This window comes from Sus scrofa, chromosome 5, assembly GCF_000003025.6.
Source record: "Sus scrofa isolate TJ Tabasco breed Duroc chromosome 5, Sscrofa11.1, whole genome shotgun sequence".
Taxonomy (NCBI): domain Eukaryota; kingdom Metazoa; phylum Chordata; class Mammalia; order Artiodactyla; family Suidae; genus Sus; species Sus scrofa.
In genome coordinates, this window is record NC_010447.5 from 67620440 (window position 1) to 67645887 (window position 25448).

At 41.1% G+C, this 25448-nt stretch overlaps 1 protein-coding gene across 1 annotated transcript in view; it reads right to left on the bottom strand.

Moving 5' to 3' along the window:
* The window catches only part of KDM5A (lysine demethylase 5A), an 87353-nt gene continuing 70256 nt past the window's right edge, over positions 8352 to 25448 (bottom strand). Inside the window, exons 25-28 of the mRNA XM_021092486.1 lie at positions 23920 to 24079; positions 22830 to 23050; positions 19218 to 19628; positions 8352 to 12751 (exon numbers count right to left, since the gene is read on the bottom strand). Coding sequence (XP_020948145.1) covers positions 12545 to 12751; positions 19218 to 19628; positions 22830 to 23050; positions 23920 to 24079 — 999 coding nt within the window. The 3' untranslated portion in view covers positions 8352 to 12544. The remainder of the gene's footprint in view (positions 12752 to 19217; positions 19629 to 22829; positions 23051 to 23919; positions 24080 to 25448) is intronic.

The following is a 25448-nucleotide window of genomic DNA, read 5'->3' on the forward strand; positions in this document are numbered from 1 at the left end:
GACGCAGGTTTGACCCCTGGCCTCGCTCAGTGGGTCAGCAACCTGACGTTGCTGTGAGCTGTGGTGTAGGTCACAGATGCAGCTCTGATCCCCAGTGGCTGTGGCTGTGGTGTAGGCCAGCAGCTGTAGCTCCAATTTGACCACTAGCCTGGGAGCTTCCACATGCCACAGGTGCGGCCCTAAAAGGCAAAAAAAAGTACCAAGCAAAATCATGCAGGTAATTTTATTATCTAGTAAAGAAGAAAATCATTCTAAGCATGTCAGGAAAATCAGGAATCATAAAATTAAAGAGGTTAAGTTTACAGCATAACATTTAATAACATCTATAAAGAAAAAATATAGGGAGTTCTCTGATGGCCTAGCGGGTTGAGGCTCCTGCGTTCTCACCGCTGTGGCTCTGGTTGCTGCTGTGTGGCGTAGGTTCAATCCCTGGCCCAGGAATTCCCACATACTGCCTGTGTGGCAAAAAAGAAAAAAAAAAAAATACAAAAAAAAAAAAAGAGAGAACCTGAAATAAACGTTGCAACTCTCATTTAAAAAAAAAAAAAAAGAAAAAAAGAAAAAATATAAATACATTTAAAAGATTAATAATAATAATACGGTGGTCAAAATTTTGCCACACAGACAAAAAAATAATGTCCTCAATATACACAACTCTTAAAAATCATTAAGACTCCATTTAATGCAAAACTATATAGTCATTAAAAACAACACAAATCTAGGGAGTTCCTGTTATGGCTCAGTGGGTTAAAAACCCTACATAGTGTCTGTGAGGATTCGGGTTCAATCCTTGGCCTCATTCAGTGGGTTAAGGATCCAGCATTGCCGCAAGCTGCAGCGTAGTTCACAGATATGGCTTGGATCTGGTTTTGCTGTGGCTGTGGCGGAGGCCTCAGATGCAACTACAATTTGACCCCTGGCCCATGACCTTCCATATGCCACACATGCAACTGTAAAAAGAAAAAAAAAAAATCAGCAATACAAATCTATATTTATCGTCACACACAAATGCTGACATGAAGTAAAAGAGGAAAGGAGTACACAGAGTGTGCCCTCACTCATAGAAAGGTATACATATTTGTATGTACACATACTTAATGTGCACAGGTAGCTGTCTGAAAATAAATGTGATTAAATCTTAATGTGTTCATTTTGGGGTGAAGGATAACTTTTCATTTATTTCTTCTTTTTGGTATTTTTTTAAAAATAAACATGCCATCAGAGTTCCCGTCCTGACTCAGTGGTTAATGAATCCAACTAGGAACCATGAGGTTGAGGGTTCGATCCCTGGCCTCGATCAGTGGGTTAAGGATCCAGCATTGCCGTGAGCTGTGGTGTAGGTCACAGATGTGGCTCGGATCTGGCGTTGCTGTGGCTGTGGTGTAGGCCGGTGGCTGTAGCTCCAATTAGACCCCCTAGTCTGGGAACCTCCATATGCCGTGGGTGAGGCCCTAGAAAAGACAAAAAAATTAAAAAATAAAAATAAAAAAATAAACATGCCATGGAGTTCCTGTCGTGGCACAATGGAAATGAACCCAACTAGGAGCCATGAGGTCTCAGGTTCAATCCCTGGCCTCTCTCAGTGGGTTGAGGATCCCACATTGCTGTGGCTGTGGCGTGGGCTGGCAGCTACAGCTCCGATTCAACCCCTGGCCTGGGAACCTCCATATGACGCACTTGAGGCCCTAAAAAATAAATAAATACAAACATACATACATAAATAACTATGCCTATAATATTAAAAAAAAGCAAGAAATACATCTCCCCCAAAACTTGTGGAAATATTAGTATATTCATAAAGCAAAATAAAATATCTATCTTTGGCAGAGAAGTTAGACAGCAAGGCATGTGGAAGAAAACACCAATGTGACAGATTCTTAAAGGGATAAATTTACATACAGGATCAATGCAATCACTTCCAGAGACATCACCATGGGGGTGGTGGAGGAAAGCCCCAGAGAACTTCAGGCCGTGGCTGTTGAATCATGAACTAAAGGAAGAAAGGCAGACCAGAGATGCTTCTAAATAGCCTGGGGAGAGACTGGGAGGCTGTTTTGAGTATGATAGTACAAGGTATAATGGGAAAATAACAGAATGCTCCACTAACGGCCACGATCAAGTTAATGGTCTGCCACACAGTGATGGTTGCGTGTGCTGGCAGGAGTGGGAGGCACAAATGTGAAAATACATGACATATTCTTATTATCCACGGTTTGAAGAAATTACCGACTCCTTATAATGCATTTAGAACTGTAATTCTCAACTCTAGCTGCATTATAAAAATCACTTGGAAGCTTTTTTATAAATCCTAATGCTTGGGGTAGAAGAGGCAAATCTATAGAAACCTAAGCAGATGATGGCTGCCTGGGGCTGGGAGTGGAAACAGAGAGTGATATGAATGGGTGTGAAGTTTCTTTGGGGTTGATGGAAACATTGTAAAGTTAGGCTGGAGTGATGGTTGCACAATTCTGGAAATTTATGGAGCATCACCAACTTGTACATAAGCACAAGTTTATGGTATTATACCTCAACACAGCTGTTCCAAAAAGTTCTCTTTATTGGGCTCTACTCCTAGATGCTCTGATTCAACTGGTTGCGGGTGGGAGGGGCAAGAATGGCTTTTAAAAGCTCTCCAGATGATTTGAATGTGCCGCCATGGCTGAGGACCTCCACTTCAGTTATATGAAGCCACTTTACAGGACTACTTTCAGGTGACTTCGGCCAGTTCTTTGAGATAGTGTACGGAGCTTTGGGCCACCCTGGGTTTCCACTGTCTGTCTCTCCGGCCCTACAGCGGGATCTAGCCATAATTGTCAAGAACACCTTATTGGGGTGACCCTACAGTTCCACTTTCAGAATTGTAGCTAAAAACATGCTCTCAATATTTAAGATGGGTATGAAGTATGTTGGAGTTTGTTCAGATAAATCTAAGGATTTTGAATTTGGAGGGACTCAGTCCCAGCACATGAAAAAGAATCAGTATTAAACCAGACAACAGAGGAGGAAAGCCAGAAGGTAGAAAAAATGGCTATGAAAAGGCTCCCAAACAAAGGCAGTTGAAGCAGCTTTCATAGCCTCAAAAGCATCAGGGTTGCTATATAAGGCTATAGGAAGAAGGATTTTGGCTCTCTGTAAGGAAGATCTTTACATAATCTTGTTCCAGGCGTTGTGCTCATCCTGGAGATGCAAACACAGTGACTATTAACACTCCAGGGTTTCTCCAACATTAGCAGGCATCCCAATCACGTGGAGGGCTCATTGCAGGTTGTTGGCCCCGCCCCAGAGTTTCTGACTAGAAGGTCAGAATGGGTCCAAGAACTTGCACTTCCAACAAATTCCCAGGTGCTGCTGCTGCTGTGGATCTGGGGACCACACTTTGAGAATCTGTAGCCTAAATGGCATCAGAGCTCCATGAAAGGACATCTAAATCAGAGCATGAGGAGAGGTGTGATCGGAAAGACTTGTCTTAGGAGAGTTGTGGGGTGTGCTCATCTTTGAAGGAAGAGGAGGTAGGAAGGAGAAACGGTCAGCGAGGGCATGGCAGCCCAAACACAAGAACAGCAAACCAAGGGAGTGAATGTAGAGGGAGGGACACAGACACACAACAGCATTCACCCACATTATTGGATATCTTACTCTATGCAGGGTATTGTTCTAGGTGCTAGGTATGGCGATAAAGGGAACATAAGCCCCATCCTCATGGGATTTATAAGCAATTATGTCGCATAGTGCAAAAGCCCCTGAGAAAGTGGAACAAGCTGTTGGGACAGAACCAGGACTCTAAAGAGCAGCATTTAAGCTCACAGCTCAGAACTGAGATCTGGGGAGTTCCTGCTGTGGTGCAGAGCTAAGGATGCAATGCTGGAGGTCGAAGCTGTGGCTCAGATTTGATCCCTGGTCTGAGAACTTCCATATGCCAAGGGTTCGGCCAAAAAAAAAAAAAAAAAAAAAAAAAGTCCTGGAAGAGCATTCCAGAGACAAGAGCCTTGTGTGTTTGAGGAAATGAAGCTATGTTAGAAGCACAGTGATTGAGGGTGTGTGGACGCAGATGCCTTTACAAAGATAAACATGGGCAGATTCCACAGAACAACGCAATGAACATACGGGCTCTTTAGACAGTTTATTCTGGTAGAAATTTGTTAGATAAACCAGAAATAGACCAGATTAAAGCCCAGTATGGAAATTAGATGAAAACTGGTGAGAACTTGAAGTAATGCCATCACCATGGGAACCGGAGGAGATAAAAGATGGGAGGTGAGTCTAAAGGACTTGGTGCTACCCTCTGATTGCACGTGGGAAGTGAGTGGTCAGAAAGAATTTAGGATGGCTCACATGATTGTTGCTTGGGCAACTAGCTATTCTTTTGGATGCAGAATAAAGAGGAACCAGTGTGGGGAGGGGGGAGGCGGTAACTTTTTTGACACACAGGGTTTGGAGTGATTTTAAACAGATGCAAGGGGAAATGTTTACTAGACAGTTGATCAAAGAACAAAGCTAGTACCCGCAGGTGATAGTGATTTGGGAAACTTCTGAATAAAAGCGGTAGTTGGAGGAGACCAGGGCATCCAAGGAGGAGACAGAGAAGGGCCTCTGGCGATGCTGTTCAAGGGAGAAACAGAAGACTGACTAAAGAGCAACTATAGAGAAGAAAAATTAAGAAAAAGCATGGCCAAGAAGCCAGTGAAGTTTTAAAAAGGGAGGTGACAATTGTCAGATGTCAGGTAGGAACCAGTGAAGGGTCAACTGGATGTGGCTCTGACTACACTGAGAGCAGACCCGTGGAGCATTGAGTAGAATCCAGATACAACAGGCTGAGGAGGGATTGGAAAGTGAATGGAGGGAGCAAATGGGGCTTGGCTCCAAAGGGAAAAAGAAAGGAGAGGGAGACAGGTTCAAGGGAGTACGCCAGCAGAAGAGACATGAGCTCGAGAGCTAGATGAGGGAGGGGCTGATGAGGGACCAGGTCTTGAAGGAGGTGAGATGACGTGGGGTCCACCAGCCGCCTGCCTCCATCCAGTCTGTGCCGGCCAGAGGACAGACAACTCACTGGGGCAGATAAGGATGCTGGGTGTCCAGCTGACAAGGGAAGCTTACAGCCCCCCTGCTGACGTGTTTCCTCCGTGTTGCAGGGAAGGCCTCTGCTGAGGGAAGGGGTGGTGAGAGCAGGACAAGAGACGAGAGTCTAAAGCATCTTTAAGAAGAGAGGGGTTGCTGGCCCGCTGGGGCAGCTGCTACCCTGCTTTGAGAGCCAGCCTCCCTGAGTCAATCTATGCAGCTACCAATCAATGGCATGTGCTCAGCAGTTACCATGTCAGCCGGCCAAGCCAGCTGGGGATGAGGTTCTGTGGGGCCAGAGTGATGGAGAAGCAACAGACCAGGCTGAGCAGTGGGCCACGTAGCCCACATTGAAGGGAGAGGGACAGGGTGAAGCCAGTGAGCTGACAGATGGGAAGGGGAAAATGCTAAGGGAGTTGGAGGTTTCTTGAGGTCAAAGAGTAAATATACTAAGAGGAAGAGATCAAAGAACAAGTCACTAACAAGAGTAGTTTGAAGAGGATCGTAGAATTTAACATCAGAAATAAGTTTTGAGAGTCCACGGCACAATCGTGGAGTTGGCCTGTTAACGGTGTGAACAAGATTCTTGGCAGTGGACCAGATGCCAAGAATCAGGGACACTGCCTAGAATGACAGCAGGGCTGGAGACAGACATGTCCATGAACAGTCAAAACCCTCCATGAGTGCAAAACAGTAACCCGAGAGGAAAGTGAGGGAGGGTACATGGCACAGGGGAACAGGCCTAACTTCGGCACTGGCAATGCCTGGACCCTGCCCGGTTACACCTGTAGAAGTGGACAACCACCCCAGTTTAAGTGTCTGAGGAAGAGCCAGCTCCAGTTAATGAAAAAGCGGGAAAGTTCATTTACAAGGGAAGAGGGAAGCCAGGGTCTCTATGATGCAAAGAATCAGAATCAGCAGGATAGGCAGCAATGGGAAAAGGGACTGAGTGTTGCAAGTGATATGACTGGATGGCCTTCTACTGCTGTGGCAGCAGTGCATTACAGGGATGAGAAGCAAAATGAATTAAACCAGCCTTGATGTTCCAACTGGAACTGATGTTTCCATGACAAAATGAGCAAAAACACAATGCACTGACCAAGACCAGACATGCTTGGGTTCCAAAAAAACCAGTGACAATGGGTTTCATGTCTCTACAAAGCTGAGTGCCAAGTAGAAAGGATGGCAGGATTCAACCAGAAAGACTACAGCTGCCACTGCCCAGGTGGCCTCCTGGTTCCAGCAGAGAGCAGCCTTATGTGCAGGGGGAAGGGCTCACGCTTTGAGCCGGGAAATTACTGACCGAGGCCAGGGACCAACTCAGGAGGAGGGCGGGCATGGTCGGCCTATCAGAACATATGATCCTCTCACCTTACCTCCTGAGTCCACCACCAAAGGGCACGGAAGTGCCAGTCTTTGGGGGCACACGTGAAGTGTGTGATGAACTTCTCGAGTCAGGGAATGCCCATGGAGGGTATGCCCTAATGTGAACGTCAGTGACCACGACTTACACTTTCTAAAGTAGATATTCAATACAGCCTGTACGGGAGTTCCTGCTGTGGCCCAGCGAGTTAAGAACCTGACACAGTGTCCACAAGAATGGGGGTTCAATATCTGGCCTCAGTGGGTTAAGGATCTGGTGCAGGTTACAGAGGTGGCTTGGATCCCATGTTGCTGTGGCTGTGGTCTAGGCCAGCAACTGCAGCTCCAATTCAACCCCTAGCCCGGGAACTTCCGTATGTCACAGGTGCAGCCGTTAAAAAAAAAAAAAAAAGAAAAAGAAAAAAAAGAAAAGCTAGCCTGTATATGCTCTCCTCAGGAGTACTAAATAGATTTTTCTATTATTAAATGGGAATTTCGAAAATCCCTCTACTGTCTTCCTCTTTAAATTCTTTAAGTTTTTATAAGAAACACTCTTAAAAATCATGTCTTACCATCTCTCACAGGGTGGGGTTGTAACTTCAACATCTCTGTATCTGCACATGGTAGGAAACCGAGACTCAAAAAGCTATGTAACTAACGTAAGTTCATACAGAGAACTAAAACCCAGAACACTTCATTCCTAAATCCAACATTCTCTATTTTATGTAATGCTGAAGTCCTCATCTGGGCTTCTGAAATTTGGCTGTTGGGTTTTTTAACTACCAAAGACTGAGTTCATCCCTGTGCTCCTGGCAACACATGAGTTCCTTACTACACAGTTCACCAAGTGGAACCACCAAACCATGGCCAAGTCTTCTTGTGCTGCCTTTTTTGCATTAAGATGCTCCAAAGATGAGGTTAAAGAAAATCCTTGCCTTGTGAAGAAACTTCATGGGACTTTATTATATAAAAACATAAAATTATCTTTCTTCCTACAAAAAAGAGTAGAAACTTACTTTAAAGAGCAAATAGGTGATAAGAGTCAAGAAATTCCAAACTCACTTTGTTTAGTCACACAACAGAGTCCTTGAGTGTGTTCTTTTGTTGTGTTACATGAGGTTCCCAAATAAAGGCTAAGCTTCCCATGAAAAGATTAGGGATCAACATATTGGTGTCAACCACACTGCCAAGCCCCCAAGAAATACGTGGTCTAAACTGGGAGGATCCCACACAACTTTAAAGAATATGTCAATCTTATGAAATTTCAGGTCTCTTTTTGTTGGCAAGAAAATTCTTTTCCAAGTTGAGACAGCCAGATTTTTTTTTTTTTTCCCTCCTTCTTCCCACTCATTCTCCTCCCAACACATAAACATACACACTCACGCTTCATGTTTGGGGCCAATTTCACTGCAAACAGAATCTTAACACTTTCAGCAACAAATCCCTTATGCCTACGTGACCTGGTAACCTTGGCAATGAGAAGAAAGTGCTACTTCTCTGAACTAAACTGCAGATGGAACTAGCTTTAGGTACTAGGAGGCCAAAGGAAAAAGGAAAGTAATTTCTCATTTTCTCTGCTTGTTGCTGGTTCCCTGCAAAAGGATAAGCCACTCAAGAGTCAAAGGTGGGGAAGTGTCTGTCAGTCATCGCCGGATCCTTGCTGGAAACAGAGAAAGGCAAGTGAGGTCTTCAGGAATCACTTCTACTTCACCCTTTCTGAAGACACTATTCTCAGCAATGCAGCAGGCTAATTACACCAGTGATGTAGTCACTTGAGGCCAGTTCCTTATTTTATAGAGAGCAAATACACATTAGAAACTCTTTTCCAACAGGTTAAAAATGGCTCTCGTATCATCAATATCCATCACCAAAATTTACCTTTCCTTGGTTACCCATTTGGAGTTGCCATCAATGCAAATGACAGAGTAGGGGGATCCTGAGAGCACACACAGATTTTTATTTTTCAGATGTAATGCAAATAACCATGTCTAATGTTCTTTCAGAAAACATAAGAAATGCAAAACATGCTCAAAAACCAGAAATCAAGTTGTACTTTTTATAAGGCACCATCAAAAACCCTGGTAAATTAAGAGTCCATATTATATTCAAGTGTCTCACTAACAGGGAAATAAATATGCAAGGGAATAATCAACAGGCTTTGAGGTTTACAAAAGACATTCCTGTTTAGACATCTTGGAGTATTGCAAATGGAAGAATATGCAGGATACAACATTAAAAACACGTCACATCCTTTTCTAGCACACATCATTCATTGCATAGTGGTCACTGGATATGATCCAGGCCAAGAGAAGCCTTCAATTCCAAAACATACTAACATCCATTCCCTCCTTCTCGTGCTGTAAATACCAAATGCCACTTGGCATATTCATATCCAAAGTAATGATATGCTTTAATATTTTTTTAAATGGGGTTTCAAAAGGTTAAATGCAAACCAACTTTCTGCTTTTAATAATGTATACTTAAGGACCTACTGCAAAAGCAACTTTCTATACACATATGAAGCTAGTTCATATGTAAACCTTTATTGAACCTTGTTATGTGCAGGACTTTTAACAGCTTAATTTTTTCACAATTTACAACTTCAAATTCCACTTCACATGGCCACTTCTCCTTTAAAGAGTAGATAATCCTACCATTTAGAAGGGCTTTCTCAAGTTTTTCCTTTCATCCTCCTACTTGAGGTCCTGGCTCATAGTCACACAAGCATATTATAGAACTTAAATACTGGTAAGTAGGGAGTTTCTCCTACAACCACCGAATTGCATTCAGAATCTAAAAATTAAAACAAACCAACTGACATTTTTTAGACACATACTGAAGACAAAAGTCAAGAAGACAGGACAGGTAACACCACTCTCCTCTCACAGGTCAGCCCTCACTGGGGTTTTGATGATTAAGGTAACTCCTGGGCAACTACAGATGTCACATCCACCTTTTCAACCATCCGGTGCCCAACATACCAAAGCTGTCGTCCACAAGCACACATCTGAGGCACGTGGAACAGAGGTCCAGCACCCAGGAGGAAGCCTGGCCCCAGCAGCTCCGCTTGGCTCTGCGGTCCAGGCAGGAGGCAGATGAGAACGCTGCTGGTACCACCTGCAGCTAGGGGCACGAGGTTCCAACCACCTACTCTTTGACCTCCTAGTTTTCACCATCCTTTCTATAACCTTTGCCAAGACAATTTATGATAAAGGAATTAACATATAATTTTAAATAACAAGTGAAGAATTGCAACTGGGAGGAGTTAGGAAGGGTAAAACGGTATTTTAAATCAAGTTTTAATACGAAGTGTTACAATATGGAAGAATGGAGTTAAGTTGTAATTTCCTCTAAGTGAAACAGTTTTATAACAGAACATCAGCATTTTTTAAAACAGATGAATCTTAGTTCATTAATTCCCAAATTATATATTTCTATATATTTTTATTTTCTTTTTTAAAATTAATTTCTCTCATCCGTTCTTCTCAGCCTTGGTCTAAAGGGTCAGAGTCAGACCAAATCCTCTGTGACTTCCAAATAAAAACAGAAAATCCCAGCGTGAATTAAATGATATATTTAAGTTTCAAAATGTCAGACGATAAACAGGAAGCTATTCATGGTTGGAAACTGTCTTGCGTTTTTCACTCAGGTCAAATACTCAGGCAAACAGCATACTATGGACCTAAATTATTCCCTAACAGTTCTCTACAGCCATCTACCACACTCCATGAAGTAAAACCCCTTAGCTGTCTTCTCAGCATCCTCAGGCCCCTCAACTGATGGCTGAGTAATGAAGGAACAATAAAATATTTTTAAGTGTATCCTAAGCAGCCATCACTTACGACTACACTCAATTTTTAACCCATAAGCATTTGAAGATTTTCAGAGACGACCAAAAGATAAAAAATAGTGTGCTTTCTCTAGAATATCAACCACATGAAATTCTTAACTAAGCAATAATATCTTTATATAGATTAGCAAAATGAAAACTTATGAAATTGGTTAATTACCTTGCAATTTCCACTGAAATCTTAAATCATACATATGCTACAGATTTTAAGACATGCACACCAACACTTAGGAACCTCTTAACAGGTCAAAACAAAATATTTGATAGTAAGGGAAGAGTGACTAAAAAATAGGGAATACAAACCATAGAGAAAGCACTTCCAGAAACTGGATGTTATAGGAAAAGTTTTTCTTTTTTTTTTCGGTAAGATGCCTTTTGAGTTAAATCTCATACCCACTCAAACTGTGACTGGACAGTACATTTCACTTCTAGTTACTAGAAAACATTTCTTTAAAAGAGACTAGGGCAGAAAGGGAAGAGGAGAGTGTAAGCTGTTCTCTGGGCCCACCCTGAACCCCCTTTTAAAAGGTAAGCTGATGAGTTTAAGTCAAACCACGATTTCTAAACCAAAATAAAGGGACACGGGATAGTAAAGGCAAAACACCATTTTTACTTTGTTCGGTGGGTTTCTTTGTTTGGGTTTTTTTTTTTTTGTCCCTTAAAAAAAAAAAAAAAAATGAGTCCCCTTCTAATAAAAGTTTCCATAGCGCTGACCTAGCCCCTTCACAAGAACAGAGAACACGACAGGACGGAAGAGGACGCAGCACCACAGCTTCTAACATTCACATACAAAAGAGTACAGACCAGACCCACCACCACAGACACAGTGAGGCCCAAATTCCCCACAGACAGGGACATGTCCCAACACACAGGGAAATAGTTATCTATTTGAACAAAAACAGGATGGAAGATCTGATCAGCCTAGGATGGATAAGGAAGCGCTAACTCCTTGTACTACAAGGAAGGAATGGGATTTCTTTATTAAAAAGCAACAAGAGAAAAAGCAAGCCCTCAAATGGATTTTTTTTGTTTGTCTTCCAAATGGATTCTTGATGTCGAAACTCTGTCATATGCTGCTGGTAACAGTAAATATATATATATTTATATATTCATATATGTATATTAAAAAAGGAAAAATAATCTATTTATAGAACAGTCAGTAGTCAGAGACATTTAGAAAAAAGTAAAAACAAGTCTTTTCTTTTCTTTTTTAAAAAATGAATTTACTAAAACAACTTTATCACCCAGAGGAGCTCTAAGCCCACGTCCTCCTAGGAAGCCATGGTGAGATTCCACGGCGTCTGCTGTGGGCCACAACCAGAAACCGGTGGTCCTGGAAACCACACTCAGTGGGGGCGGGGCTGCAAGGCAAAAGCTGTTATCTGCTGGTCTCGCTTGTGGCCATGCCTGAAGCCTGGTGGTATCTGGTATGCTTGTGAATGAAGGTTTCCCCAGAAAGCATGCATCACTGTGGCTCAGTAAAACATTCTGACTCGTCTTCTTTGCTTCTGCAGAAGCCTGGAGACACGTACCTGCTCTTCTCTAAAATGCAGACCCAAGGCAGCAGGACTTCTCAAAGCCAAAAAGTCTCCTTGCCTTGAAATGAGAAAAGCTCTTCTTCCCAGAAGCCAAGCTAGTCAGACTTCTGAACCAGAGGACATCCTCCTCCTCAGGACGATCAGGGATCTGCCTCTCATTTGGGGTTTTGTTCTTGGTACAAACAAGCACAAGGAACTGAGGTCTACAGACCTACTATCCTCTAACAGGAGTAACTTCGGTCCTGATGCTCTCCTAGCTGGATCTGTAAGGCATCACATGCCAGGTTACAGTGAAGGAAAGTGGTACTCTTGACTCCTCGCCAACTAGTCAGCCCCTCCAGGCGGTAGGTGGTGCTGCCCCTGGGCTGTAAACCTCTAGCTAACATCAACTGGCCAGAGGCCATATCCTACAATCCCTGCTAGCACACCAAGGCGTGAATGCCCACCAGCCACCCCAGAACTCAATCGAATGTCTGGCCTTCGTGTGACAATCAATCTCAGAGGAGACATGAACTGAAACACTGGCTGCTGTGCCAAAGAAGACACCCTCAGCATAGATGTGCTGACAGAGAATGGAGACCACACGTCCATGCAAAGAGGAAGTCAGCTAAGAGGACTTTCTCAGAAGGCCATTCGTCTTTGGAAGCAACATTCTGAGTGGATCTAAACCACTCTGCTTGATGACTACAGTCCAGTGTGGTCCATTTTCCCCATGTCCCAAACTGTATCCCAGCACCTGCTAACTGGTCTCTTTAAGATCCTCCACTGGTAGTTTGTAGCTCATTATGAAAGAAGGAGGTGGTGCTTGACTGGGGCTCTCTGGCCCCTGCTTCTTTGCACAGTTTATACAGATGTAATCTTCATTTTCCGCCATTTCTGGAGACACACCCACACAAACTTGATGAAACCACTCATCACAGCCACCATCACACTGTACCCAGTCTACCTGTTGGAGACAAGATTGGAGAATGTTTAGGTTACATAAACATTAACGCCTAGAGTAAAAACAAACCAAAGAACTTTCTTGGCTTAAATGACAGCAAATAACTGGGATATCCAGAGGTAGACAATGACTTTTTATGGGGTTATTTTTTAAAGAAAGAAGCTGGGAAGTTAATACCCCCGAATTATTTTTTCCATAATATGTCCACACAATTAGGCCTCTTAGGTACTCCATTACCTTGTAAATACCTGGGGCTCCTTGTGAGGCAGAAAAATGTTTGAGAAAATTTGACAAAAAAGGAACTTCTAATAGAGCAGCCAAGTAGTTTTAGCTAATATTAACAATTTCTAGGCTATAAGACAATGCAATTATCAATCAAGAAAGGAAGAGTACAACAACGTGAAGGCAACCCTGTGTATTAGCTTTATTTCAAAGAGATAAGCCAAAGTACTAAGAGCTTTAAATACCTTTTTAGAAAAGCAGTCACATAGGCCACTTTTAAAACTAATATTTTTTATTCTTCTCTTCTTCCGTTACAAATACAACTCCCTATAAAAAGTTAGCAAATATCAGAGGTCAAATCTTACAAATTAACCAAATAAAACAGTCAAAGACACAGGTCAATAGATCACTCTGAGATTTAAAATTGAAGTCTGGGTAACTGACAGGTCAGTGGCAGGTACCAGGCAAGCTTTGACCCTTCAGGGAGTATGGTGATTACAGGAGGCTACAAAAGGCCTCTTGTTTGGTGACCAAAAGCCTGGAGCATATAATTAACAGTGAGGTGACTTTGGGCTTTCCTATCTGGCAGGTGACTGGGGTAGTTTTTACAGCTGATGCCATGGCAGATTAGAACTTTTAAGAACCTACTTACTCTTCCTCTCCCCAGTACAAAAGTAGATCATTTCACTGGCAACGTCAGAAGCTACTTATTAAAACAATGAGTTTTGCCAGAAATCAGAACAAGGCAAGGAGTATAAAGGAATCAATTAAGTACTTGAGTACAGCTTACAAGAAAGAACAGAGGAAGGCAGTTTTGGCAGGGAAAGTGAGTAGTTTTCAAAATCAGTTTCCATGTATTATAAAACTTATCCAAAGTGTGAAGTCGTGTTAGGAGTTTCAAGGTTTTCTACTAAAGGATGGGATAAATTATTTGTCAAAATAATCTTTTTGCTTCCATTGTTCCTGAATCTAAGTCTTAAAGAGACAATGCATTACTGAACTCCTTCAGAACTTCAGAGTTCAGAGGTACAATTTGAGGCAAGTCACTTCATCTCCAAAACTCCATTTCTCCATCTGTAACGTGGAGATCACATGTTGCTCACAGGATAATTTAGAGGATCAGATGAAATAATGTTTGGCAAAACAGCCAGTCCTCAGCCTGGGATACCCGAGGCACTATTTAAGATCTACATCACAGAGCTCTATTCATTATTCTATTTTACACAAAAATTCTGAATCTTCAAGTAATGACCAGCAGCACTTACAACAGAATTACCTGATGTGTCTGTTAAAAATGTAGCTGAAACCAACCCCAAACCTACAGACTTGGGAGTATCTCAGGAGTACAAATCAAAACCCACATTTTTTTCATCAGCTCCCTGGAAATTCTTTTTTTTTTTTTTTTGTCTTTTTGCCATTTCTTGGGCCGCTCCTGCGGCATATGGAGGTTCCCAGGCTAGGGGTTGAATCAGAGCTATAGCTGCCAGCCTACGTCAGAGCCACAGCAACGTGGGATCCGAGCCGCATCTGCGACCTACACCACAGCTCACGGCAACGCCGGATCCTTCACCCACTGAGCAAGGGCAGGGATCGAACCCGCAACCTCATGGTTCCTAGTCGGATTCGTTAACCACTGCGCCACGATGGGAACTCCCAGGAAATTCTTATATACTCTAAATTTGATGATCACTGGCTGGCACTATGTGATGTATGATGTGCTTCCTGTAAGTTCACATTACTTCCTTAAATAAATTGTGGGTTTTTTTGTAATTGTTTGTGTGATATTCAGCTTCTGAGGTCTGCGCAGTAGAGAAAATAACTGACAAAACGTTGCTATGTGGCAAACTATACTGGAGAGAGAAAAGGGAGATGACGACTTCCGTGCAACAGATTAAATAAAGATACTACAAGCAGGTGAAGCTCTACAACGTGCTGATGTGATGGTAGGTGAGCTCAGGGTAAGTGAAGTGGGAAGGTGAGCTGTGCTACTCTGGGCTGCCCACACTGAGGCTGTCACCCTGTTATGATGCCTCCGACTCTACAGAGAGCTCCTCCTACCTCCAGTTCAGTCCCCCTTGGGTGAGAAAGGTACCAATGTATCAGTATTTGCTGCCAAGAACAGTAGCCCCATGTCCATTAAAATCTAATTCTGCACTACACTCACTGGTTTCCCAATAGCCAACCTACCACTCTCTTTCAAATAAGGAAAATAAAGTTTTCCCTTTTTGTGACAGAAGTCCAGTCCTAAGTCCAGATCTTCCACCATCCCCCAAAAAGTATATAACTTTTCTTGAGATCTATCCCGGCCTAGAGGTCATACTAACAATTTACTCTAATAATCTAGCAGGGGAAAAACCGCTTTCTTTTAACTAATATCTTTTTATCATGCTCATCCACTAACAAACTCCACTTCTACCTTGTGTGAAATGGCCCACAAGATCACAAGGCAAATTAAAGTTTGGAAAGTCAGCTGAATACACAGAAGATTCTGACACAGGCAACAGACTCTGCAATGGCCCTAACACTCAAGAACGCAGAATTTGGCCAACTGCACTTTAAGTTCTAGTAGTCATTTCCCCTTTCAATATTTCTGGAAGATATACTTATCAATCACAAAAGCAATTACTGAAAAACTTCACAGCTATAAGCTGTTCCAATATTAACTGATAAGAGATTTAACATCATAGAAGTTCCCTTCTGGCGTGGCGGTTAAGGATCTGGTGTTGCCACAGATGTGGCAGAGGCTGCAACTGCAGCGTGGGTTCAATCCCTGGCCCAGGAACTTTCACCTGCCACAGACGCAGCCAAAAAAAAAAAAGTTGTTGAGAGATTTAACATTATAGTAAAAAGAGGTTACTGAATTGGGGGGAATGTGTGTTTAAAAGAGAAATATATTAAGTAGTGGAAATAAAGTTAGTTTGGCATTTCACATTTTGCTATATGGTTCCACATATACACCTAAGAAAAATATTTGGTATATTATAATTTGTTCATTTCTTAGCACATATTACTATACTGCGGGGGAAAAAGAAAGCCTGGTGATTTAGTCATATTCTTAGCTTAGTTACTCAACTGAGCTTTTGTTATTTTGGCATTCAATCTCTTTTGCACCAAAGTTTCTTGCAAAAGCCAGATTGGAAAATTAAAACAATTCACTTAAGTACAACATATGTTCAGAATCCTCGTGTGTTTTTACGGTACTCTCTACAATAAGTAATCAACCTTCCCAGTCTGTTAATCCCAGAGATTAACAGGTTTCCCAAGACACAACAATTTCAGTACTAAAACTAGAAAAGTCAAAGGCAAGCTTGGACAGTTGACTCCCCCATCACAATGTCACCAGTGTGTGTGTGTGTGTGTCACTCATCCAGGTAATCAAGCCTCTGATTATCTACGCTAAAAGGAGATATGAATCATAAAAGCCTAACGAATAGTAAAAGTAAGAGAGAAGTTTATAAGTGTAATCTCTATTTATTTACTGTGCCAAACTTCTTAGGGAAGCAGTAATGGCTAAGGAAAAGGCCCATAGTAAGAAGGTAAAAAGGCACAGGGGAAAAAAAGTCTATTTTCATTAGTAAGATGATTAAGTATTTATTCTAATACAGAAAAAAGTGTTACTTAAACATTGGCATGAAAGAATTTGCTTCTTCGAGTTAACTTCTTTTACTCTTGGTACCAATAAGACTGAATGAAATTGGCAAAGTTCAGGGAGAAAAAGACTCTGAACCTTAAAACTAATTTTTTGAAAACTGTTCGCTACTATTTTTAAAATTAATTTCAACTTAAGTTAATTTGATAATGATGGAAGAGATGGGGTTTTTTATAATCTTTTATATTACTCTGATAATATTTTTTTTTTCTCTAAAACATCTTGATATTGAAACTAGGTACATTTAATCCTTCAAAGTTTTCTCAATATGCACATTTTTAGGTAAAAGCAATATAGCAACTACTAGTTAGAAAAATGGCAAATGTATATTTACCTAAATATGCATGAACCTTAGTTGAATAGGTTTTTTTTTGCTGCATGATATTTAAAGAACACAGACTTCCCTAAAAAACATTTTCCTGTCATTCTTTTGTTCTGAAGGCATTTAATGTGCTTTTCTTAAAGAAACACTATACTTCAAACTGAGAAAGCTGTAAAATTCTTTATAAAGTTTGTAAAGAAATACACCTTTTATTTAGTAAAACTAGTGTCAAACAAACTTGGAGAACCATAGTAACGGCAAAACAGCAATGATCAGCAAAATGTTTATCATCTGAAATAATTTGTTTAAAATTAAACATATTATAGAAATACACCATTAATAAGTTTCTTTTATGTAAGCTACTGACAGGTTAAGGCACACTTGCTGACCTGGGTATGTTTTCTAACAACTTTTTTGTATCAATCATGACAAATTTTTGTAATCTGTACAAATCTTTGTATATGTTTAAACGACATTTTCTCTAGATATTCAGCTAAATCTTTTGCTCCATCAAAATATAGATAATAACTTTATAGATTTTTTTAAATACCTGTAATGTTAGAAACAATCTCAGGGCTCATTTAAAAATAATGATCATATTTTAACATTTACACCGCATTTTTGGTTAATAAGTGCTTTCATATAGATTATCTGACCTTATCCCCTGACACTGAGAATAAGCTGGACATGTGTTAATTTAACAATTTTATGGAAAATGAGAAAAAAACTGCCTGTAGTGTTTTTATGCTACAGGATAACAGGGATAATAAATGAACTGAACCGTTTTTTAAATGCTGAGCAGAGGAAAGGGGAGAGATTATTAAGTGAGAAGGAGAAAAAAGAAAAAGGTTCATAATGGATATAAACATTGGAGGAAGATAGGAAAGCCTAGAAAAGAAACATCACATCTTGTTGCCAGTCCTGCAACTGCCATGAAATTGGTTAAAAGAGGAAAAAAAAGGGAGAAGGTTCTTCCAACGCTACACTGCTAATACTTTAGTACCCAAAGAGAAACAGTGCATCTTTCATCAGCCACTTCAATAAACAAATTCAGATGAGAACAAAATCAAATGAAGGATAAAAATGATACATGCACATATAATGTACCTACTAAAATGCTTTAAAACGTTTGTAATATAAAAAATGCTTATGAAATTAATAAACAAGACACAAAAGTCAATACAGAATGATGGAATATGAAACAAACTTACAGAAAAAGGACTGGAAGGAAATATATTACAATATTAACAGCTTTTGCCCTTGGAAGGTTAGACTCCAGGATGTACACTTTTTTATATATTCATATAATTTTAACACACACCATTTCGTTTTGCAATGTGTCCTTGTACTCACATCTCAATTACTGGTGAGGCGGGGACACTGGTGGGGAGAACCTGGTCTGAAAACCAGGGAACCAGTGCTCTACTTTTGGTTTTGCCACTAATTAGCTCTGTGACTTTGGTCACATCATTTATCTTCACTCAGTCCTGGTTTCATCATTTGTAAAATGAAAGGGCTGGACAAGGTGACCTCTTCACGCTATAAGTATTTAACTGAAGAGGCAAGAAAGGGAATAGCAATGCAGTTGTATTTATTCTGTTTATATATTCAAATCGAGGAGCTATTAAAATTCTACCTATCAAGTGGTATAAGAAGACAATCAAATTAAAATTATGAATTTACTAATAATTTTGATGGGAACACCGTAACAGATGCCTCTAGCCACTTAATGAGCTAGGATTTTTCATGAAGTCCATCCATCTGTCTCAGAGGTTTATAACATCAATATTACTTTAAGAATGACCATCATATACGCTTATATTTAAAATTCAGGACGTATTTTTTGCAGGGGATATTTCATTTAGGGGAATATACACAGCCCTGAGTGTGGACAAGACACAGACTAACTCCTTGGTTTCAGGCCTTCAGAACAAACCTCACTGCCGTTTGCTTCAGCTCTGAGAACACTGGCTGGGACTTCCTCAGGCCATTGCAGCTAACTGACAAGGCACAGACTGCTCTGTCACTGCTGAGCCAACCACACAGGAGACACTGCTCCCGGGCCATCACGGGGCTCCTCTCTGGCTGTTCACCAAATACACAATTATTTAAAACCACATTTCTCTTATTAAGAGGATCATAACTGAAAAGTTTATAGAAACTGAATTAGACAAATGACGCTGGAAGGCCAAATCCTGGAATGCAATCAGACCATCACTGTACGAAAGCCATGGCCCTTGGCCCACACTGGCGCTCTCGGGTGCACCCAGACTCACCTTGTCCTTGCAGGGCCTCTGGCAGTTCTGAGCCGCACACACTGCGTTCTCATCGTCAGACTCCTCTGCTCCCGACCAGTCATACTTGGAAGGGATGTCCAGCACCTTCTTCTCTCTCTTCTTTTCAGAACTCTCTTTCACAAGCTCAACTTTGGCTGCAGCAGCCTTCTCCTTCTTTTTCTTTCTCTCTTCTTCTTTTGCTAGTTTCTTGGCCAGTTTGTTCAGCTCCTTTGATTTTTCTGCACTTAATTTTAATTTCTTCTTTTTAGGTTTATCCATTTTCTTTAACTCCTTGGACTTCTGTTTTCCTTCTCCAAAAAGCTGTTCTACTTTTTCTAGCTTCCGTTTCCGTTTCTTCTCTGAAGAGTCCTTTCCTTTTATTTTCAATGGCTTTTCTTCCATGCTGTCATCCTTCAATAACATAAAAACAGAAAAATTTAAGCAAGACATTTAAAAACAGTTTTAGGAGTTCCCGTTGTAGCTTAGTGGTTAAGGAACCCAACTAGCATCCATGAAGACGCAGTTCGATCCCTGGCCTCGCTCAGTGGGTTAAGGATCCACTGCAGCCGTAAGCTGTGCAGATGCGGCTCGAATCCCGCATTGCTGTGGCTGTGGTATAGGCCAGCAAATCAGCTACAGCTCCGATTCGACCCCTAGTCTGGGAAACTTCATGTGCCTTGGGTGTGGCCCTAAAAAAAAAAAAAAAAAAAAAAAAAAGACAAAAAATAAAAATAAAAACAGTTTTAACCTCTTATACAAGGTACCATGAATAGGCAATTTCGTAGAGAAAGAAAGCAGAATATGAGTTACCAGGGCTGGGGGAGAGAAATGAGATTTATTATTTACTGGGTTCAGAGTTTCTTTTTTCTTAATCTTTTTATGAGGGCCGAACCCTCAGCATATGGAGGTTCTCAGGCTAGGGGTCTAATCAGAGCTGAACCCACTGGCCTACGCCACAGCCACAGCAATGCGGGATCCGAGCTGTGTCTGTGACCTACACCATAGCTCACGGCAACGCCAGATCCCCAACCCACTGAGTAAAGCCAGTGATCGAATCCGCCACATCATAGTTCCTAGTCGAATTCATTTTTGCTGAGCCACGATGGGAACTCCCAGAGTTTCTATTTGGAATAATTTAAAAGCCCTGGAAATCAAGAGTGGTATTAGTTGTATAACATTATGAATGTAATTAAAACAACTGAATTAATTGTATATTTAAGAATGGTTAAAGTGATAAATTTTATGTTGTGTCCATCATATCACAATAAATGTTCTAAAAATATTTCAAGGTAAATATAATATTCAATGAAGATAACAGTAGAAAACAATGGCAAGCCCTAAATAAAATATCTGGGGTTTTTTTTGTTTGTTTGTTTTTTTGTCTTTTTGCCATTTCTTGGGCCGCTCCCTCGGCATACGGAGATTCCCAGGCTAGGGGTTGAATCAGAGCTGTACCGCCGGCCTACGCCAGACACAGCAACGCAGGATCCGAGCCGTGTCTGCAATCTACACCACAGCTCACAGCAACGCTGGATCCTTAACCCACTGAGCAAGGGCAGGGATCAAACCCACAACCTCATGGTTCCTAGTCGGATTTGTTAACCACTGAGCCATGATGGGAACTCCAATATCTGGTTTATTTTTAGCTTGTCAGAGGGGGTAAAAAAAAAAAAAGGCAAAAAAAAAATTGTTAGCATGTATTAAAACAGTCTATAGCACCTCCTTGTAACTGAGATAAAAACATACATAGAAAGCTAAACATACTAAATGTACACTAAATTATGGAGTAACTTTTTTGGTCTTCATTTACCAGTACTAAAGTTTTTTATTAATTCAGTAAATTCTTGGTGGTTAAGAAGTTACCAAAAAAGTGAGCAAAATGTACAAAATTTTATCCATGATCTCATTACAAAAGATAAGCAGTGACTTTGGTAAAAGCTAAGAAATAACTTCTGTGACAAAGCAAAAAAAAACTTCTCATTTTCTTTTTGACTGTCTAATATTGTTGCTATAATGTGCCAAGGTAATAAATACTAAAGATTTTGATAGTAAAAATGTACCTAGTAACAGAAAGAACAGGGGGTGAGCTAGAAAAAGAAATACTGAAAAAACATAAGCTTGATAGTTACTTAGGAAATAACATTTGAAGATTTATTTTTCACAGATTTGATGCTGGAAAAACATGACAGGAACCAAAGAATCTACACAGTTGTAAAAAACACTGGATTACAAATGTCTTAAATCTATCACATTTTGAGTAGGGTATTTAACTCCTCAATACTTGGTGTTTCCTTATATGTAAAATCTTTATTGAAGAGGATCAGATGAGATAATGGATGTGAAGAAAAAGCTTTTCAATTGGAAAACACTATCTAAATTAAGCGTCTTCGATCTGACTCCCAAATCAGACAACCCGGTATGCACCAAACGTGCCTGCATCAACTGCTGGTGACACTGTACCTTCCGTTTCATGGAAATCAGTAATGGAAAAGAATAATGGAAAGAATACAGGAGTCAAATGCCAGAGTTGGAACCCAGGCCCCTCTGCTTTTACTAGATGTGTGACCTTGGGCAAGTTTCCATGTTCCTGATCCTTCCGTCTCCACACAGAGAATGTGCTCCAGACTTGCTGTGTCTATCTCCCCACCACCCCCTTCAGGACTACAGAGAGGAGGAAAGAGACCTGGGATACGGCCTGTATAAATGGATGTTACACACTGCTCTGCTGCAGTGTAACACAGGAATGCGACTCTCCCTCCCACCCCATCTGCTTCTTTTAACCATTCCCTTGCTTCTGTTCAAGCATGATATTTTCCCTTCCCCAACTTCTGAGCCTTTCAATAGTGTGAGTCTGGGCTAAGGAAGCTGTTCAAAACTTGTGGTTTTCAGCACCTTCCTTTCTTTTCAGCAGAAATGGTCTTTTTAAAAATTAAATTATTGGAGTTCCCGTCGTGGCGCAGTGGTTAACGAATCCGACTAGGAACCATGAGGTTGCGGGTTCGGTCCCTGCCCTTGCTCAGTGGGTTAACAATCTGGCATTGCCGTGAGCTGTGGTGTAGGTTGCAGACGCGGCTCGGATCCCGCGTTGCTGTGGCTCCGGCGTAGGCCGGTGGCTACAGCTCCGACTAGACCCCTAGCCTGGGAACCTCCATATGCCACGGGAGCGGCCCAAGAAATAGCAAAAAAAAAAGACAAAAAAAAAATTAAATTATTACATAAAATCTCGATAAAGAAAACCATAAATTAGAACCACTCTGGCTTAATAAGAAAGTGAAACAACCAGAGTACAACCCACCGAGTCATCCCCTTGCTGCAATTTGTGGTACCTCCAAGGAATCTGGCATTCTAGTTGGTTTTAAAACCACTGCATAAGAGCCCTTCCTGGCTCAGCAGTTAACGAAGCCGACTAGGATCCATGAGGATGTGGCTTCAATCCCTGGCCTTGCCATGAGCTGTGGTGTAGGTCACAGATGCGGCTCAGATCATGCATTGCTGTGGCTGTAGTATAGGCCGGCGGCTAGCCTGGGAACCACCGTATGCCATGGGTGCGGTCCTAAAAAGATTAAAAAAAAAAAAAAAACCAACCCACATAAGCAAGCTGTAAAGCCATACCTCCATGATATGCAGGAATCTGTCTTCAGAGGGTGGGTGTGTGGCCTGCAAAATCCGCCATATGTGTTGCGTCTCATCCAAAGACACCTCTAGGAGATCCCCGACCATCATAAGTTCTTCCAACTGGGCTTTAGCTCCGGGGGACAGCTCCAGCACTGGAGGCTCCAAACTCCGAGGCACCAAAGGGCTCTTCCGAGGTTGCTTCCTTGGGGTGCTAGAACCTTTCCCCCAAAATGTAAGACAAAACAAAAAATGAAAACTATTGGGAAAATGCAGGAAAATATTTACTGTTTTCAAAGTAAGTATTTAGGGGAATTGTCCCTTCTCCTGCAACACTTAATTCAGCTGTTTGGATTCACCACATCAGTATGAAAGTGAAAATGAAATTAAAAACAAATACAACAACAAAAGAACCTAGAATTCTAATGACCACTCTTAAAAAAAACTAGTTTTGGGGGTGGGGGTGAGGTGGGGGTAACAGGTTCCTTATTGATTCTTTATCTTGTGACTGAAAGGGAAGAAGAATGGGAGAGAATCTCTTAACCCATGCTCTCTCCATTTTAAAGGATACCAGAAGATTAAGCATATAACTACCCCACATAAATAAGCTGTTATCTGCCTAATAAACAGACAATAATACGCTGTTCCATAAAATCCTGAACTCTACTATGAAGAAAGTAACACTCCATTTTCTAGAGGTGTGACCTAAAGCATATGACTTATTTTCACTGGAGGGGAAAAAAGTGAATACAATAGAGAAATTATCCACCACGGGAAGAACTTACAAAGATTACGAAAACTAGAATGAATATTCTTAAAAAGCAGCAAGTTCTTCAACCACTGGTAATGAACAAATAGAGGATAAATAACTACTTACCAGGGATCTTATAAAAATAAAACGGGGTTACTGGATGGGACTAGACTGCCTCTAAAGTTCTTCTAATTAGAACTCAATAACTCTATGGGAGTTCTCATTTTACAACAGAAGAACACGCATGCTCAGGTTCTATCACATTTCACGTCCAGAATTTGTGCTTAAACAGATTTCAGGCTTTTCTCCTCCCCACACTGCTCCAAAGGGTAGTGATACCTTGGGAACAAGTCTTCGAAGCAGAAGAGTAAGCATGCTCTGCACAGAAGGAGGGCGCTGTCCACATGTGAGTGACCACTTCCTCAGACTTGATGGGAATCTCTTCATCACAAAAAAGATTGGGTTCCAGACTACTGGAGGACTTCACGCTGGCTGTGTCCTGAAGAAGAAACAAAGGTGCTGAGAATCAGCAACACTTATCCTATGACAAGAATCTAGGCTTTCAGGTTAAAGCTTCTAATATAACACCGTGAAAAAGAAATGACCTTAAAATTAAATATATAGCATTAAATAAGACTGAAAATGTCCACTGGGAGAAAAAAAACAGTAACCACCACAATTTCGAGCCAAAAGGGAAAGAGTAAAACTCAAAAGTAACCCACACAGATAATAAACCTACAAGAAATTATGATGAAGTAATCTACTTTCTACAGTCTAGAGTGCATAAAAACTTCTGGAGCCACAAGTTAAGGAACTTTGACCGTTTAAGAAAAAATAAAATGGACTTAAGAGGGGAGAAAGGTTTAGATCCTAAGGACATCTTTAGGACACAAACTGTTTAATCCTCTCTAAAGGTTTTCAAACCTAGATGCTTACCAGTTGCTCTAACTTGCTAACTGCTCTTGCTTAATGCAATAAAGAACCTGACTGACGATATTCAAGTTACACAATTCTGACCACTCTAATTAGGTCTCAGATGATTCTCCTCTGCAGTTAGTTTCCATAGCCCACATGTATAGCTTTAACACTCATAGTGCAATCAGGAAGACAGAAATCACAGGTATTTCAACAAGGAGAATGTGATAAACTGGTTAAATGTACATCAAAGGCTTGAAAAGGCAAAAACAGAAACGGCAAAGTAGCTGCAAGAAAGAGTCGCTGTCTCTAGGGTTTAAGGTAACAGACAAAAGAATGGAAAAGCTCAGGGAAGGGGCCTGCAGGGCTGGGACCCAGACCTCTGAGGGGAAAGTGCTGGCCTCTTGGTTCTGCTCTATCTAACAGAACACAACGTGGTTGGCCTCCGGGCTGTGAAAAAAACTAGAAATTGGAAACAGCTGCCACGCCAGGGTAAAAAAATCAACACAAAAACCAAACAAAAAACCTAACAACATTGTAGTCCAATGATGACAGGAATGGAGAATAAAACAGGGGAAAGATCAAGTCCCTTTTCACTGCTCAAGCTTTTAATATTCTCTAATGCTCTCTACTGGCAGAAAGGAGGCCTCGGGCAAAGGATAAACGTGTACAGCAGAGTTGGCAAACAGCCCACTTGCTGCCTGTTTTTTGTATGGAGTATGAGCTAAAAACAATTTTTATATTTTTAAAGAATTGTTTAAAAAAAAAGAAGGCGATGTAATAGACATATGTGGCTTGTAAAGCTTAAAATATTTACCACACATTACATATTTACTATATAAAATATATTTACTAAGTAAAATGTTTACTATACATTATACAGACTATTCCTCTGTACACACATTATATACAGTGTAGAGTCCCAGCGCCAGCATCACCAAGCAGAGTATGAA